Below are 19,669 nucleotides of genomic sequence, written 5' to 3'. Positions count from 1 at the left end.
AGCAAGGTCAAAACTATCGAGTATATAACCTATGCTTAATGGTCAAAACACTAGCGTACGCATTTTCCTTTTAATTTTTGAAATTAAATAATTGTAACTTTTTAGGTATAAGTACAAAGAATCGACCTCAAAATTTCCGGGAATGACAACTATTTGCTAAGTTTTATTGAAATCGGTTACTGGAAAGTGCGCGAAACCGGATTCAACCACTAGTTTGCCTCTTTCCGACAAAAAAAACATAAAAATCGGTTCACAAATCCATAGTCATTGCGTAACATACGTAAATAAAATACAGTCGAATTGAGAGCCTCCTCGTTTTTTTGAAGTCGGTTAAGAATAAACATTCTTTGGGAATATATTATTTTCATTTATTTAACTTCCTTAATCATTGAAATACTCAACTAAGTTTAATAAAATTAAGTTTAACAGAACAAAATGTCAGTTGTTTAGATTCTAGTTTTTCACCACTTAGGACAACACTCCTACAGTATTGAATAATTGTCAGTATACAAGTTTTGATAGAAACTAATCATCTTTCGAAATCCATGATATAATTGGTGATGTTCTTTTGTGGCAGGTGCGTTTTGAAGTATGATCATGCAATCGCATATATTTTTGAACAGAATTTCATCCGTTTGCGGGTTGTGGCTGTCAATAATACTAGACATAGCACTTTGCTCTTCTGTACTTAATGTTTGATCGCGAAACTGTAATGTCGACCATTTTTCAGTGCATACACGACAATCACATTGTATATTGTGCCAAAACAAGCTAAATGGTCTCGGATGTAAGTAATCGTAGTAGTGTCCACTGAAAAAAAAAACACATAAGTAAATATTAGACATCATCACATCACAGACGTTGCTTTGATCCCAAATAACTAAAGCACTGTGTTGTAGGTATTTTTGATCAAAGCAATGACGGTATCACAACACTCAGACCCTAGACAATATAGAAGCTAGTTTTCTACATTAACCCGACCGGCTCGACCACAGAGATAGTCTAATCTGTCGTCCACTAACTAAAACTCGGCTAAGTGATAAATGGTCAAATGACTGATTTAAATACCAAAGAATACAGCACAAAATTCTCTTATATAAACACATTGACTTACATGTCGTATTACGTCGGGTCCGCGCTAAAAAGTGTCCGAACTTATAGGGCGTTAAAATCGTATACAGAGCGTCATTCACGCTTTAGTCTTCGTTTGTTCGACTGACAGCGAAGCAAGCAAAATTAGACAGTACTGCGATGACATTACAATTTAAATTCAACGTTTTAACTTTTTCTTTTTTTTTTATTTATTCAGGGAAACAAACAGTCATAAAACCGGGGTTCTACTAAAACATTGATTAAAATAATTAGACCTAGAGTTCCACAAATATAAACAAGAAATAGTGAGCATATACGGCTCAACTACAAAACATAAGAATTATTAATAACATAATAATATCATAAAATAACAATACCTGATAAATAAAAATGCTTATAAAATTTTTTGAAAAATTAACAATAAATAGGTAAACTTATAAACTTAAAAAAAAATTTCATATAACTTTACATGTCACTACGTTTAAATAGGTTCACTTGGGACATTTTTTTCGTGGTTTTTGTATTAGACCCGTCGTCCACTTATTTGTAAGTCAATGTATAAACAGTTGAAATTAGTTAACATGTACGCCTTATCTAAACTTACCCTAACGATGCATAGCTGAAATATCATTAAAAAATTTCAATATTCTAAAACTGGGTTATGGTTTTTTTATATCTCAAAAAAAAAAAAATTTGTCTCTTAGCCGACGGCAGTAATTTCATACAAACCGTATGAATTTTTGTTGTTAATGTAATATAATATTTCGTTCGAAAAAAATAGGGATGTTCCTAAACAAGTATCATTTGTAATTTAATTACTAATTCTTCTAATTACCTACTCATTACGGCTGTTACGAATATTAACATATACCTATAATAGAATATAGCAAGTTTGAAAACAAAGGTTTTCAACCAGTGCGTTTTACCTGTTATGAAACGGACACACGTTACGGTTAGTTCTCCGGTTGAAAATCGCTCAGCGAACTATGGAACGAGGTATGCTCGGAGTTTCTTTGAAGGACAAGGTACGGAACGAGTTATCCGACAGAGAACTAAGATAGTCGACATAGCTGGTAGAATAAGCAAGCTGAAGTGGCAGTGGGCTGAACATATCTATCGAAAAACCGATAACCGATGGGGGAAGCGAGTTCTTGAGTGGAGACCACAGCTCGGCATATGTAGTGCAGGACGCCCTCTGGCCAGATGGAGTGGCAATTTGCGAAGGGCTGCTGGCAGCAGATGGATGCCACGAGCTGAGGACCGGGCGAAATGGCGCGTATTGGGAGAGGCCTATGTCCAGCAGTGGACTACGATAGGCTGTTGATGCTGTGATGATGATGGAATATTAGCACAAATTAAAACATCCGCAACCATTGATTATGATATTCATTGTGGATGCTCGAGTCGTGACATGTATGTAAGCCAAAAAAACAACTCAGCTGTTGTTTTTAACATATAACTTATTACCTTAGATATAATTCCACAACGATTAAGATAGGCAAATAGATTGTTTTCGTGAAGATTGAAATATTGAAAAAAAAAATGTTAAGGAGTGTTACAAAATTATTGAAATAATATATTATTACAATACCAAATAACATAGAAATCTTTTTCATGTAGATAGATTCATTAAGAACGTATATTTTTGCTAAAAAAACTGCATCAGCAACAACCCTTCTACTTAATCTCACAAGATGAACTATTGTGACATTTGGACGTGCATATAATATTCTTCTTAACATAAGCACTTCCTATTATCACATTATTATACTCCTATCATCACTATAATACATATTTACTAGCAGTAGTGCTCCTTGTGAAAGAGTTCATCCAGGGAAGTATTGCCAGCTTACTTATTTCTGCCGCCAAGCGGTAATGTGAGCATTACTGCGTTCCAGTTTTGAAGGGTTAGGGTGCTGGTGAAATTACAGGCAGAGGGGCACTTTTCAACTTATGTCTCAGGGTGATGGGCGCAGAGGCAGCGCACCGCAGATATTTGTGATTTAAAGCTCTGAGTGGCACTCCAACTGTTATGGACAGGCGTGTCGTTTATCATCAGGCGCAGGACTTGTTCGTCCCGTCACTTTGTATCATAAAAAAAAAATTGCTTTGTGCACTTACATACATTTAACAAATTTAATATACATTGCCTAATGCACGTTCGGCATTGTATAGAATACCTAGACCAAGTGTATTTAATATAGTTTATTTCATACATTGCTTGTTTTAAGCCGGAATACCGGAAACATCGGATACATACATTGCCGATATCAGTAGTATATATCTAGTAGGTAACAATTCACTTGAATTGCCTCATGTAATACTTACACGTAAGAAATAGTCAGTTCATCGCCCTTTTTGATAGGCCTGATTGCTATTAATGCAATTTTGTTGTTCAATCCCAATACTAGAAGGTTAGCATCGCAAGAATGCTTCAGTTTGCCAGTAAATGAGAACCATCCAATATTGCACACCATCTCTCTTGTTACTTTCTCCGTATTGAAATATTTTGTAGTATTCTGAATGTTAATTTTTGTATAGTGAACACCTAAGTTAACCATCACTTGTGCAAAAGCTTGTATAGCTTCAACTCTTTCCACTTGTTTCTCGGGGAAAAATGATGGCAGTCTTAACAAAAAGTGTATTGCCATAGCAGTCATGAAAGAAGCATTACATAGTCTACCATACCGGAAATGAAGTTCATTGTCAAAGCAAAGCATGGACAATTTGTTGTTCACATCATATATTTCATTTACTGAACTCTCTTTCATCCTTTTAGCGCCAATATTCTTTGAGGCCTCAATAAACTCTGACCAAGAGGAGCACATGTTACGCATTTTAATAGTGGCTCGAACTGCCAAACGACACCCACTTCCAATGCCATTCATAAAATGCATGATTTGGCACTCATCGTTATGAAACTCTCTGTTACACCGTTGCTTGCAAATTTCGCTGCAGAACATCACTTCGCAGCATTTGTCGCAGGGTATCAGGTTGAAATAAAACTTATGGCAATATTCACAAGCCATGTATTGATTTTCTTCGTCTAATTGGCATGCATATGCTTTCTCCAACGCAACTAAGATTCCCACTCCTATATTTCTTACAGCAACAGCCTTCAACTTGTCAGTTTCTTTAACTATATCAACATCAAGGCTGGCACATGGAATTTGAGGGTTGCGTTCCACGTTAAAATTAAAGAAGGTACCTCCAAATGTGTCCCTTTCCATCAAAACCTGAAAATCAGCTATCCATTGCCGCCGCTGACAGTTGTTTTTACGCTGTGTTAGTCTCTCGGCTAGGAGATGGTCAGAGGGTCCTATGTTAAAACAAGTATCTATGTCATTAATACAGGCTTTATATGCTTTAATTGTATAAAGAAGTGCCGACCTGTTGCTGTAACCCAATTTTAATGCTCTTGAATTTTCTGTTGCACATAAGATAGCATTGTTGTACCATCTAAAGGCATCACGATAGTTCGAATTTAGATATGCCTCATTACCTTTTATGCGAAATTCAGTAGACCTCTGGTCATTCTTTGTCACCTTGACTAATTCAACAAACACCTTTGTCTTGGTAAGAGCATCCAGGGCTGCAATGACGATTTTAGAGTAGTCATCTTGTCGTAATAATTCGTATAACTGGCCCATGTAACCGCGCATTGTTAAATAGTCATATATTCCATTTAACATTTTTTCTGTTGTTGTTAATAGATAATGTTATGAGGTAAGTATATTATATTGTCACCTGAAATGATAAAAAGTAATATTTAATTTCTAAGAATGCAGTTGCTACCATGGGCGTACTCCATACTATCTACTGTTGTCGATAATTATATAATATTTCATTTTGCAATACAACTATTCAAAGGCATACATATACAACTATAAAAAATACACTGCTACTATTAAAAGGTCATTCAGCACTCAGACGCAAAAACGTAGCTGAGATGTATGATCGAAGACAGATTAAATGGGCTTTGTATGCTCAGTGTACGTATACAGACAAATTGTTAACGACGACGTTGAAGACGTCATAAACCGTTTGGCTGAAGATCCTCGAAAGTTACTTTTAAAATAGCTATCCTATACAATTAAAGAATTTAAATAAAAAACACCTTCTTGCATACCGTGTCAGACGCTATACCAACTAAGCCTCGGAACGAACCAACGGACCTCACGAATTTTTCTATGTGCTTGCGTCGTGTCTTTGTACTTCAGCGACTTTTTAGTCGCAATGCAAGAAGACGTCGGTTCGAATTCGACCGGATCGAAGGAATTTTTTCTGAGTGTTCGATCTTTGTATTAATAATTATAACAAACTAGTGGAGTCATTTCACAAAAAATAATTGAATATCAATTCAATAAAAATTTAATTAAAAAATACCTATCATAATTTGTTTATTTATTTGACTAGGCACCTATAAATTAGCAGTTTTGGTGTTTTCCGTATGTACTTAATCTTTCGTGTAGTGTGCAAGACAAAACAAGCGCGCGGGATACGGCTTAAAAAAAATCTGATTTGCCCCCAAGAACCAGGGGCGCCCATGGTTGCTACACTAAATAGATTTTTACATACACTGAATAGGTTTAACATATAACGAAATGTGACTATATATCCCACTGCTGGGCGCGGGTATCCTTTCAGGCGAGGGTTTTTAGGCCATAGTCCTCCACACTGGCCCAATGCGGCTTGGGCACTTCACACGTTTTCCGAGGATTGTGAACCTTCTTCGACGTGCAGGTTTTAATTACGACGTTTTCCTTCACCGAAAAGCTCGTAGTAAATTTCAAATAAAATTTCGCACATAAATTCCGAAAAAATTAGAGGTGCAAGCCCGTGGCCTGCTTGAGAGACGGATGGTCAAACCATTGCTGCTTTGGGGGAACGCTGCTGCAACACATATTACACCACTGTTTAAAACCCAGAAGAAATGTGTCAGGGCCATGTTTGGTGTGGGCCAGCGAGAAAGCTGTGTACCCTATTTTAGAGAACTAAAGATTTTAACCCTACCATCTATGTATATTTACGAGGCCTGTGTTTATATAAAACAAAATCCAGGCAACTTTAATCTAGTGAAAACCAGATATCCCAGGAAAAAAAGGAACAAAATAGAAATACGGCCAAAACAACGCCCCACCTTGGAATTTTACAATAGAACGATGTTTATATTGGCACCTAAATTATTTAATAAAATACCAGATACAGTTAAAGAACTAAATTGTAGGCAATTTAAAATAAAATTACATAATTTGTTAGTTACACAATGCTACTACAATATAAATGATTTCTTAATTGATAACATAAAATGTAAAATTTAACCACTGTGCGTGATTTAAATAAGAATTGTATAAAATATTCGCATGCCAAGTTTTGGTGAAATGTACGATCTAATAATAATATACTATAACACCATTGTAAACTACATTTTTCAGCGAATAAATATCTTGTATTCTTGTATTAGCGCACAGCTAGGGCGCGTGTTCAAGCTAAGAAAAATCGCCGGGTCTATGCAAGAATTCGTGTCGTTTCTACACACGAACTGTGTACACTGCCTCGGCCCCGGACAAGAAAAAAACCTTGTCTACCACCAACTCGACGCGCGTGGACTGGTGTTGCAAAGTACCATTGTTGCACCACTAATTTTATTGCGAAAATATACGAAAATATTTGATAAACTTTCCCTCATGTTGTCACAGTGTAAGATAAAGTGTACCAAACTCATCTTTTTGTTGCAAAATTGGATGAATCCAGTAAATTGTCTTGTATCTTCTTTTCTTATAATTTTTTCCATACATATAATAATGCAATTACCATTTTTTTTGCTAAGTAGTCAACATATTTCTTCTCACAGTCGGGGTCGTGCTCCGTCAGGGGCTCAAAAAAATATCGTTGCGTGTATTTTGTACGAACTCGTTCACACATGGCCGTGTCCGGGCCGGCGCCGGGACGGGCCCGCAATTCATACAAACTAGCACGGCCCGCCACGTCCCGGGTAGGGCATGCAAACCGGTTACCCGGTCAACCGAAAAAACCGGTTAACCGTCAATTTGGGAACCCGGTTTTCAGTTAAAAAAACCGATATTTTCGGCATTTTCGGTTTTGTCTTCAAACTATTGAAACGTAAGTGTGTAACTCATAATATCATTGTATCCTAGTTAATAATGGTCAATAAACGTTAATTAAATGCTAGGAATTTGGGTACCTAACTCACAGCGACAGCGTCCTTCTCGAGACGGAAACGGGTAACTTTTGGGATAGCGAGGGGTGCGCGAGCAGTATAGCAACAAAACCGTGTCACCTATGCTCTATATATCACAAACAGTCGGAGTCAGGTCAAAGGGACTCCATTTTGTGGAGAAAGACACGCCTGCGTTTCTGAACGTTCCATTTTATAAGTTTGGCACCACCCTAATCAGAGACAACCGAAGTGTCGAATCCAAACGACTAAAATAGACTCTGGACAAGACTAGATTTCTTTTCCACTGACCTTTGCATTGATCAAGTACCTACCTATCTACAACAGTGCTGTAATCACTATACCTGAAGGTACCTGGAATTAATATATCGTTGATATGCGGCAGAAAGAGTATTGCGGACAGTACGGAACCCTGACGCACTCCGAAACTCTACCACCCAATGTAGTGTAGTAAGATCGAATCGAACACTCACTCAAAAAAATCCGAGATCCAATTGCAAAGGTCATTGGCAAGCCCATAAGAGTGAAGCTTGCTTAAGGTTTGCATGCCAGATATTGTCAAAGGCTTTAGAAATATTCCAAGACATTGCAAGTGCTTGGCCTTCCTCTTCTATAGCCTCGCTCCACATGTGAAACGCATACACAAGAAGATCACCCTCGTCAGAATCCGTACTGGCGATCACTGAGGAAGTCGTTATCGAGAAGATGGTTATTAAAAACACGTTTCATAGTCTTGCAAAATATGGAAGTGCTTGACTCAGGTCTATAGTGTTCAGGTCAACATTGTTCCCTTTTTTTGGGCACAGATTGCACAGGACCTGAGAACAGGAGACAACTCAGGCACAAATTTACGCAGGACCATAGCTGGAATTCCATTTGGCCCGTTACTTTTATTCACGTATAGACTGCGCTGAGTTCTGAGTAGATCTTTTTGGCATGACGCAGTTTTAGACCCATCTGCTTTACATCATTTGGCGAATCCTCCAAGCAATGGAGAAGGTACTTGATAATCACATTAAGGCTTCGTCCCTAATACGTACGCCTACCCATCACACTCAACACTCCTATCAAAGTGGGAAATCCACAGAGACAGCCCTACTCTACCTTGTGGACAGAGTTGAAAGAGGGTTTGAAGACAAACAGATAGCACTGTGTGCCTTTCTAGACACTGAGCTTTTGACAATGGAATGGAAGTACGAATGGGTGTACTTTGGTGAAGGGACTAACCTACAAAGGTGTAGACTCTTCTACTACGCGGTAGGTGCAAAACATGCTTTTAAGCCGCAGGGCCAGTATCTAGTTACACGGGGACCAGCTTGTGGTTTCCACGGTAAGGGGCTGCCCGCAAAGTGGGGTAATTTCTCCTCTCCTGTGGACCCTTCTGGGGATCAGCTCCTGTACAGGTTGGCCGAACTGAATAATGACGCTCAGGGATATGCGGATGACATAGTGATCACAGTTCGAGGGCACTACCAAAGCACCATATCATCACTTATACAAAAAGCTCTCGACACCATTTCCGCTTGGTGTCAAGATAACGAATTATCTATTAACGCGGAAAAGACAAACATAGTCCCCTTCACTGGAAAGCGGAAACTAGACAAACTAGTGGAACCGATCCTTGGTGGCAGGATTGTGAGTTTTTCCGTAGAGGTTAAATATTTTGGAATAACCCTAGATCAAACCCTAAGGGGTATCTGTAGTCGTATGGCGGAACAGCGTTGGGTTCTAAAACCAAAGATGACTCTGTGGATATACAAGGCAATAGTGAGGCCCATAGTGACATATGCCTCTACTGTTTGGAGTGCTAAAGCCAGCCAAACAACCACTATTACCACATTGAGCAGTCTACAGCACATCGCGTGCTTGCTAATAACGGGAGCCATGTCCACTACTCCGGGGGCGGCCCTAAATGAATTGCTGAATCTGACTCCTCTGCATATATTCATACAGAAGGAGGACGGTACCAGCATGTACTAGCTCACCACCAACTTCAGGACTAGATGGCTCTCCCAGACATTGAGATCAACCCAGGACTCAATTCTGGAACACCTGTTCTGGGAATAACTTCTGACGTCATGCTTCCCAAGCAAAACTTTAAAAAACTCTACCAGGTAGAATTTCCAACCAGGGAAGACTGGAAAACCAACAGTCTTACCTGGAAGGACGGTAGCCTTCTTTGGTATACCGATGGGTCTAAGATGGGATCCAACGTAGGCTGTGGTATACACGGCGTAAGACCCAGGTTCAGCTATAAGCTGAATCCAAATTCAGAGGATGGCGTCCCAAGATGCCACTCCTCTATCTTTCAGGCCGAAATGTACGCCATATTTGTTTGTGCGGATTTGAACCTGAAGAGAGGCTACGTATATTTACATAAACTCAGATAGTCAAGCCGCTCTACATGCACTAACCTCTGTCACCCCAACATCGGGGATTGTAGCGAACTGTGTGACTATACTGAATGCTCTCGGGGAAAGGAATACAGTGGTCTTGCACTAGGTTCCGGGTCACTCTGACGTCGAGGGAAATGAGGCTGCAGACGAACTGGCAAAAACCCTTTATTGAACCCGAACCTTTTATGGGGATAGCATACAGCTTGGCAATGCTCACTCTGCTGAACGAGAGCACACACGTCTCCCGAGAAGTGTAGCTACAGAGTAAGGGTTTTGAGCATTTAAAAGCCCTGATAGCTGCCTACAGTGCCAAACACTGTAGAGAAGCTCTGTCATTGGACAGGAATGGCATCAGAATGCTCACTAGAGTCTTAACAGGATATTGTGGCTTGAACAAGCATATGTCAAATATTGGGCAGAGAGAGAATAGAGAGTGTAGATTCTGCCACGAGGCGGATGAAACTCCTGGGAAGGCACATGCCACAACCAGAGGACATCTGTCGGAGCCAGGAAAGTCCTTCAGTTCTTCAATGCTGTCGGCGTTGGATCAGAACTGTAATTAGTGGTGATCACAATAGATCAACTGATGGTCACAGTGATGAGGGGCTACATATGCCCCGAATGAAGCCACCCTAATAATAATAGTTACATGAAGCAACATACACTTGTTAAAGCCTCCAAATATTACTTAATTATTTTTCGAATTCCGGATTTCCGGAAATGGTTTTACTACATCGTAGGACAGACTACTGACCTAGGAAGTCGAAGTTGGATTTTAAAATAATTCTAATGGTATCATGTAAAAAAATGCAGTAGAAAATACAATAGAACTACTCTTTCGAATTCCGAATTTCCGGATAAAAGAAACTCCCCTCTTTAATCTATTTATGAAGATAAATGGCCGTCAAAAATGACACTTTTTGTCTTGTTTCAACGTCCAGCATTTTTTTTACAAACAGTATTAAAATAATCAAGTGTGAACATTTTCCTTTCAAAATACGATATTTCTGCTAGTGGTTGCAATTTATGAACATCTGTTGTACTGTGTTTTAATATTTAAATTAAATATTTTTAGAGCGCGATCACAACGTTCTCATGCAAACTAAAATGTCCTAAAATTCCGCTCGTAAATAAAATTTTAAATTAATTATTTTTCTTAAGGTCTAATAGCAAATTTCGCCGTTCCGTCAATGTGACCATGTATTGATGCGGTATCTAAAGCTAGGGAGGGGCGGAGAGTGACCATTCTCGTTACTTTTTATTGTTTTAGAAAAAGGTCACTTATTTACTACATTTTTTACATGACACCATTAGAATTACTTCAAAATCCAACTTCGACTTCCTAGGTCAGTAATTTTGTCCTACGATGCAGTAAAACCATTTCCGGAAATCCGGAATTCGAAACAGTAATTAATTAATATTTGATGGTTATATCAAGTCGCTCCTTGTAGCTATATCTTATACATGTATCTATGTATGTGGAACACCTTTTTCCGACCCATGATAACAAAAATCTATTTGGTAACAGTCTGTTTCCCGTTTTTGATATTGTATTGCCTGCTTTTGAGAACAAACATTCTGAAGAAGGTACAAACTTCGCCGGAATTGCGAGGTACTCAATTATAATGTTTGTCAGGTATGATAATTCAAATTCTTCACTCTCATTTTTTTAGAACGCCAAATGGTGGCATACACTATACAGCCAAGTCATTTGTGATGAAGGTTGCCATTATTCAAAACGATACGACACTAGTCCAAAAGTACTAATACCTGAAAAGTATCGAGTACAAAAGTATCGGTATCGGAAGGAAAAGTACTCGATACCAAAAAGTATCGATACTTTTTCCACTGTACCTATCTACACAGCACAAAGTACTTCCACACAGGGGAATCACCAAAATGATGCAAAAATTTTGATTTTAAATATCAAATCAAAACGTAAGGTACTTCTGATGCTCTAAGGTAGGCATTACCCGCAGTCGCGGGCATTTACCGTCACTGTATAAAAAAAAACAACACATAATGATTAGATTACTTACATATACCGTGATCGGGACACCTCAACAAAATATATTTATTAAAAGTATTACTTACCCACTATTGTACTGTTTATGTTTCTTCTAACATTCTTATATATTGTATGTATCTAACACAACACCTTGTGTGAATTTATGAAACCGACACGAATTACAAATTAAGGTCTACGATAATATTATTTGCACCTGTCGTTACACGCTGATGTAATGATAGATAATAAACACTAAATATAACTGTTTCACGATAGTCATTATAAATTAAATGTATGAAAGAATGAATGAAACAAAAAGGCGTCAGATTAAAATTGAAACTTCGACAAATATAGATTATAGAGTGTATGATCTATGACAATACTTAGGTAGATTATTTTTCTTTCAATTAACGAAGCAACGATAATTATGGATCAGCCAAAAAAATTGTATCCAAACCATTGACTAGTCAATGATCCAAACGTAAATTCTTTTTTTCTTCTATAGTTGTAGGTCAATGTTATTGCATTTTTTTATGAACGCTGTAAGCATAGGTTACCATGTTAACAGTAATAAACCTCGATTTTTCCTTTTTAAAGATATTTATTTTACATTTAACCAATCCCATGTCCCTTTTCCCACTTCCATCCATCATTTGCTATTGTCCAATAACTATTTCTTACAAACTTATCTATAGAAAATAATATATTTCAGCTGTTGTTTATGTAATTAATAATTCGGCCATTATAGATACTAATTGCTTTTTATATCTCACATTATCTTGCCCGTTTCCTTTTCATTTCTATAAATTTCGTCGTTTATAAAGACAAGTCAAAAACTGTAAAATGCAAATAATTTCAAATTCAAATATTTATTTCAGATAAAATCCATATAGAGTTAGTAAACCAAACAACTTAAGAACTAGTGTACTAACACAACAATATATTAATACTAATTAATATTATTATAATTTGGAAGACTAATATAATAATAATCGTTGGATAAAAGATTAAAATTATATTTAAAAATTAAAATAACACAATTAAAAATAATGAATTGTATTACTCAAACCATTTATCATTTACTTTAGCTCAAACTATAATATTGATGACCTACTTTCAGAAAATAAACTTACTGTACAAATAATGCGTTTTTTAGCCGGATGGCAGGACGATAGCTAATACGTACAACAAGGACAAACCTTTATTATCGTGTACTCCTATTCATTTGCCTAAACTTAGGATAAAAGATAACTCATTGTGTGAATGCGGTCTAGACGAAGGAAACGTGGACCATATATTTTTGACTGCCCTAAATTACGGTGTTCCCTATATGACATCCTCCCTCCCTCTATCCCTCGTCCTATTTCCTTTAAATGCCTTTTGGCCCTATCCTCTCACCCAAAAATGTATCATATTCTTTTTAAATTCCTACATGTAAATCATATTAAACTGTAAATATTATTCATGCACTAGCACTATATTTAACATAATATGTATATGTTTCTAAGGACTTGTGTTGTCTAATTTGTGCCGTCTCCTTTGTTCTAGAATTCAATTTGTGCAAAAATCTCTTCGATTCTCCCTCTGAGTCACCGAACAAAATTCAAACCCTCCATAACGTTTATGAAACTAGAAAACGGACACTGGCAGAATTGAGACTAAGTAATCTCACAAGCCATTCATTAAGAAAAAAAAACCTTTATTATTTGCATATTATTTCTTATTTTATTTGTTTGTATGGTCATACAGCGAAATTAGCAATTAAAATAATCGTATCGTGAAGCGCATTGGCGTCATCTGTGGATAGAATAGGACCTGACTGAATTTTGTAGCGTTTCGTAGTTGTTTCGTAGTGTTGAAAGGTAAAAGGCCGGTGAGTAATTATTTAGGTTATATTGTTTACATGTATAAACGCTGTATCATCAATACTGAGTTTAATACTTATCTTTTTAGGTAAAATGATGAAGAAAGCTATGCTTTTTAACGACTTTTTGTTACACAATGGATTAATTGATGATGTCTACAAATCTATGTCGAATCCTGATTTGTCTGTGATTGTAATGAAGATGTTTGATATCCTTCACTTAATTAATAGTTTACCTGTTGTAATTACCAAAGAAAATAAATCGGAAAGTAAATCAACAGAGTTTCGCAATGAAGGCAACCGTGCATACGCACGTAATAAATTGCAGTCTGCCTTGATTTGCTACAACAAGGCTCTGTTATATGCCCCTAAAGACTCCCGAGCTCTAAAACTAGCGTACAGTAACAGATCTGCCTTACTCCACAAAGTCAACGCATTAAGTGCCTGTCTGAACGATATAAACACGTGTTTCTCACTGGGCTGTCCACTTGACATCATAGAAAAATTGAGAACCAGAAAAGAAGATGCGAACAGCAAGGTATGGGCAGAGACATTAGCTGAGTGTTCTGCTAGAAGTATATTTTGTGAAGATTATTTCAAATTGATCGAGCCACGTAATCCTCAGATACCATGTGCCAGTATGGACGTTGGAGTTATAATAGAAAATGATGTGCCAAAAATTGTTGCTACCACTGACATTAAAGTCGGAACACCTATTGCTCTGGAGAAAGCTTTTATTGGTATGAATGATCCTTCTAATGCTCGCTTTGCGTGTTATTACTGTCATAAAATGCAATTTAACTTGCAGCCATGCGAAGGATGTTGTTATGCACTCTTTTGTGGTAATACATGCAGAGATAAATGTATGTTAGAGTACCATGGTGTTGAATGTCATATAATAGATATGTTAAACAATCACACCCTCGGTACTTCTTTAAGGCTGTCTTTACTCGCAGTACTAAAAATGAAACAAATGTGTGGATCCTGGTCAGAAATGATTGCTGCATCTCGTAACATGGGATTGAGTAGGGCCAGAACTAGCTCTATAAACAAAATATATGATTCAAAGAGTACGTTTTCACTGCTCAATATTAAAGACGAGAGGCATTTTTTGCACGGTCCAATGTACAATACTAGTATTAACTGTGCTTTCATTGTTTATTATTTGGAGAGTGTACCGGGATTTTATCCTCAATTGCCTGAAGAGAGAGATGAGGCAAAACGTGCTGTTGGGAGAATGCTATTGTTCTTGTCTTTGCATACAACTACCAGTCTAGTGGTTCCATCTGTAACAGTGAAGAAGAGGGAGAAAACAGAATTTTATGACATACCAAACTTTGGCTGGTTCTCTTTCCTTGGAAAATTGAATAGCTCATGTGATGCAAATGTTCTAGTCGTCGGACTCAATAACGCTGTAGGATTAGTGGCCCAGCAACCAATAAAACGTGGCACTGAACTATCAGTGTCTTATGTGTAAGTAAATCAAATAAAAATGTATTTAGTTCACAATTAACTGCTCTAATCTGCTCTGCAGTCTGCCACACAGAGCTCCAAGGTTCGATTCCTTGGGCCGGGATAATATAGTATATTTCTCTCATGAGTTTGGGTGCAATTTTGTCTATGCATTTGTCTGGAGCACCCGTTATACAAGGTTTCCCTAGTGCGAGGCTAAAAGTGCAAAACAAGTAGAAACTAAGTTAATTAAAGACTGGATCTTTTACTGTTGCAATTACATTTGGATGCAGTTAAACAAAAAGGATCCAAGCGAATCCAGTGAAGGAAACGGCAGGTTAGGTAGGAAGAAGTGTATTATTAGAGAGGAAAAACAAACAGAAAAAACAGCAGAAGTAGCAAGCACACTAGAAGAAAAAGACATAGAGACAAAGAGCTAAACATAGACTAATTACTAAAAACTGTAAAGAGGGTCTGTCCTCGATAATGACATTATAAGTTTTGAGAATGAAACAAGAGTTGGAAACATTTTTAAACTGTCATATCTCGAATGTGACTGGATGTGCATTGGTTCCTTTTTGTTTAACTACATCCATTTGATTCCTAAATAATAACATTTATTTCTTTTAGATTCACATACAATAAGACAAAAAAATAAGATAAAACAGTAAACTGTATTGAAATATTAAATCTATGATTGTACATGCTACTTATACTATAAAATAATTAAAACTCCTGAATCCCATAGGAAATGAAACTATTTTTCCGGATTTAAATCGCTATATTTGTTTTTTCAAACAAACTGATGTTTCGGGCCCTTTACAGGTCCCATGGTCACGGTTGACAGGTTGATCGTGAATCCCAAATTAAGCAATGTTTGTATTTTTAGATTCAGTATTCCTCTATTCACTGGCTGTCACTAGATATATACAACTAACACTACACATAAAAACTATACAATATTTGCTGTAGTGTATAAATATGTAAGTATAAAAAAACTCAGAGATGCAGGCAAAGAGATGCAAGTACAGTCTTAAATGTACTTCTGGAGGTTGTAATTTCATAGTTTTGTTTTACTATACTTTCTAGGATTTTTTCTTTGCCTTCTAATCACGTGCTATGAAATTTAATACCTGTAATTTTATTTTCCAGTGGGCATTGGCTAGACCGTTCAGGAAGGAAGCGCTCGGTACAAACAATCATGCTTACGCTGAATGGAACAGCTTGTAACTGCAACTTCTGCGTTCGAGATAGTTTGAATATCACAACTGTTGATGAACTGACAGACGTCCAGAAAAAACACTACCATAAACTTAACATTACTGAATTGAAAGAACGATTCAATGTAAGAAATTTGCCAGAAATTCTCAGAAAAGTTTGTAAAGTGCTAGCTATTTTATCCAATGTACCATTTTCAGAAGAATATGGAGAAGTGTATAGGTTTTTCAGACAATGTTTCCTATATTTCCAAAATGTTAATTCTTCAAATTGCATTTTGGATTACGAGTAGTTATATTATGTTTATACTATTCCTAATGACTATTTGCATTAAAAACAACTTTATATATGTATTAACTATAGATAACTATTGATTTGTTGTGTGGCGGGAGTCAAGCAAAGTACTTAACATATATCGTACCGAATGGCGTATTTATACCGGGTCGTCTACCTAACTTAGGCAGACTACTTCGCCTGCCGAAGGCGACGTTGTCGGCTCGCCATTTACATCAAGTCGACTTCGGCCGTAAGGTACCGTCGTCAGACGGCTTACTATTTACACCGGGTAGTTTGCCGCCTTGGCGGGCACGGCGAAGAGAAGACGACTCGGAGTAAATGGCGAGGCGAGTCCACTGTGTAAATGCGTTATAAGGATTTAATGGCGGTTAGTAACGCGGTAAGTGTGGTTAAGTCCTCCGCCGCAATAATAAAGTGTACCATCAATACAAGATGACTGATTAAAAATTACTAGATATTGTGTTCTTCGAATATTCCAAGGAAGCATATTTCCTATGATTTGATTTTTTCTTCCTAATTGTCACTATCGTAAAATAAGTATTTATGCTCAAATAACTAATTTCATATAACCAACACTACTCTCAGCTATTTCAGCCATAATATTTCTGTACGAGAGTTTGCTTAATCCATAATAAATAAGTTAAGATTAAATCGCCTATTATATTATAATGATTGATGTGCCAAAATTAAATATATGGTTGTAAAGAACGACGATTTTTTTTCATGTGAAATAATTTTGAATAGAATACGTTTATTTGCCAGAATACAGTAATGAGAAAGATCTTAAATAAAATTAGGTACATTGTATTCAACCTGCAAGCAGAGGTACAGTCACACATCAAGCTTGACACTTTGTACTTTGGACCGTTCTCATTGAATGTTGGATTTAAGTCTTAAGTGTCAAGCTTGACGTGCTCTTGACTCGTGTTCGGTTTCTACTGTTCTAAATTCTAAGTATTCTTTATTACTATAGAAGCAATGTGTCAAAAGCCATTTTGTCGATTGTTATTTAAAAGTATGTCCTGACTTCAAACCATCATTATTTTGACACGTTACAACGTGTAACGCTTGAAACTAACAATACCAACTGCGTGCTTATCAGTCATGTACGCCGATCGTGGTGTCATCGCGGTCGGCGGCGTCTTCAGGTTTCGTATACTCCTAAGCAAAACCCAGTAAAGGGCAAATTTTTTCTTTTTTTTCACCCATAGTAAGTACTTAGGCAATTGCAGTGACAGCTGCTTCAAAATTCTACAATTTGTCAGAGATTTTGAAACCTTAAAATCTAGTAAGGCATAGTCTCAAATGTTGCAAATATTTGATACTTGCTAGGTTTTAATTTAAGCGCCTTCCTAAGAATTTCAATTGGCGAATAGTGGATAATAAACTTAGAGATACTAAAAATCTTAGTCATATTGTTAATTTAATTAGTCAAACAAAAGCAAATTTTATTTCAGGTTTTCTAATGCGTTAACTAAATGTTTATGCTGTATTTTGATTCTGGCTACTACAGTAACTTATGTTCTTATATATTCAAAGTTAGTAAGGGTATAAAATAATATGTAATAAGTTGTGACCATTTTTGTGACACCAATATATTTGTTGATTGGTACAGTCAAGAGCACGTCAAGCTTGACACTTTGGACTACGCTTATCGTAAGCGGCATAGAGTTGGATTTAAATCTTAAGTGTCGAGCTTGACGTGCTCTTGACCCTGTACCTGCCTGTACCCTACCTAATACTATTACTTTTTTTTTACATTAAAAGGAAAATTGTTTAAGGACGTCCTTGATTTGTGTTTTTGGGCTCTCCTGTAAAATGTTGTCTAAATACTTACTCGGTTTTGTTATAGAGGTTTTGTCATATTATTTTTTAGATGTTTAAAAAGGCACTAAAACACAATGTAAATTAACCTTTGTGCTCATTTTTTGAAGTAGGTTTTCAAAGACTTAATAAAAAACAATCAGCTTAAAAAATATTTGTAATAAAACAATTACATAAAAATATTTAAGTCTACTATAAACATTAATTTTTAATTGTACGGATATTGTATCGAAATGTAGTAAGTATTAACAAAGAAGCTTCATTATAGTTTAACATTATTTATCGATAGGTATATAATAATTTCCAATTTGTCCTTCATTCATTCTGAGGTGCAACCCCTCGCGACTGTGGCGCAACAGCGGCACCTATAGTGGGAATTCCTCACTCCTTTCTAGTACATAAGTGTGTAATACCTATATTAAGTTAGTTAGTAAACGTTCGTCATTAACATGGAAAAGGTCCAATGACCTCACATTTAAGCTTGCCCCCTAGTACCCCACATTCCATTACGACCCTTCTAGTGCTGCCTTTGCGTTGTACCAGTTAAAATGTAATGCGATATAGAGCGATGTCACACGGACGTAGAACGTCACAACGCTGTCATTTCCACTCGCCATGTTTGTCGTTCGGTTTCAGGTTAAATTTCTCTACGTAATTTGGTAGCAATTTTTAATTATTATTAAGTATTCTAGAATATTATCATGAAATATTTTTTTTATAATATCAAGTCACGGGACGAACAGTCGTGCGCCTGATGGTAAGCTACACGCCCGTCCATAACAGTTGCAGTGCCACTCAGAGCTTAAAATCGCAAAGATCTGAGGGGCACTGCCACTTCACCCGTCACCCTGAGACACAAGTTGACAAGTCTCATGTGCCTATTATTTCATCAGCACCCTTACTCTTCAATACCGGAACACAGTAATATTGACATTACTGCTTAGCGGTACAAATAGGTTAAATGACAGTACTTCCCTGGACGAACTCTTTCACAAGGAGCTCTACTGCTACTGTTCTTGTTGTAATATTCAGTACCTCACGATAATATACTCTAATACTTAAATAATAAAAGTTACAACCGAAGATAAAGAAAACTAACCTGAAAATTACCCATTTATGTGTGGCATCCATTGACTTACAATTATATTATGGACGTCGGGTCCGCGCTAAAAAGTGTCCGCACTTGTAAGGCGCTAAAATCGTATACAGAGCGCTATCTCCGCTTTAGTCTTCATTTTGTTCTACTGACATGACAGCGCGATACTGCGATGACATTACAATTTAAATTTCGAATAGGTTGACTTGGGACATTTTTTTCG

The 19,669-nt window shown here is 36.9% G+C and overlaps 2 protein-coding genes across 2 annotated transcripts; one reads left to right on the top strand and one right to left on the bottom strand.

Moving 5' to 3' along the window:
* Positions 1-353: 353 nt before the first annotated feature.
* LOC113229136 (SET and MYND domain-containing protein 4-like) lies at positions 354-12,013 on the bottom strand. The gene is made up of 3 exons (XM_026462641.1): positions 11,782-12,013; positions 3,421-4,839; positions 354-810 (listed from the first exon to the last, which is right to left on the bottom strand). The coding sequence occupies exons 2-3, from the start codon at positions 4,782-4,784 to the stop codon at positions 483-485; spliced, it is 1,692 nt and encodes a 563-aa protein (XP_026318426.1). The 5' UTR covers positions 4,785-4,839; positions 11,782-12,013; the 3' UTR covers positions 354-482.
* On the top strand, positions 9,295-16,316 carry LOC113229138. Its single transcript, XM_026462644.1, has 3 exons — positions 9,295-9,460; positions 13,649-14,299; positions 16,164-16,316. Exons 1-3 carry the CDS (start codon positions 9,295-9,297, stop codon positions 16,175-16,177), a joined length of 831 nt encoding a protein of 276 aa, XP_026318429.1. The 3' UTR covers positions 16,178-16,316.
* Positions 16,317-19,669: the final 3,353 nt, after the last annotated feature.

This window comes from Hyposmocoma kahamanoa, unplaced genomic scaffold (assembly GCF_003589595.1).
Source record: "Hyposmocoma kahamanoa isolate Upper Pololo Valley unplaced genomic scaffold, ASM358959v1 279, whole genome shotgun sequence".
NCBI classification, from domain to species: domain Eukaryota; kingdom Metazoa; phylum Arthropoda; class Insecta; order Lepidoptera; family Cosmopterigidae; genus Hyposmocoma; species Hyposmocoma kahamanoa.
This window is presented reverse-complemented; position numbering and strand designations above follow the sequence as displayed.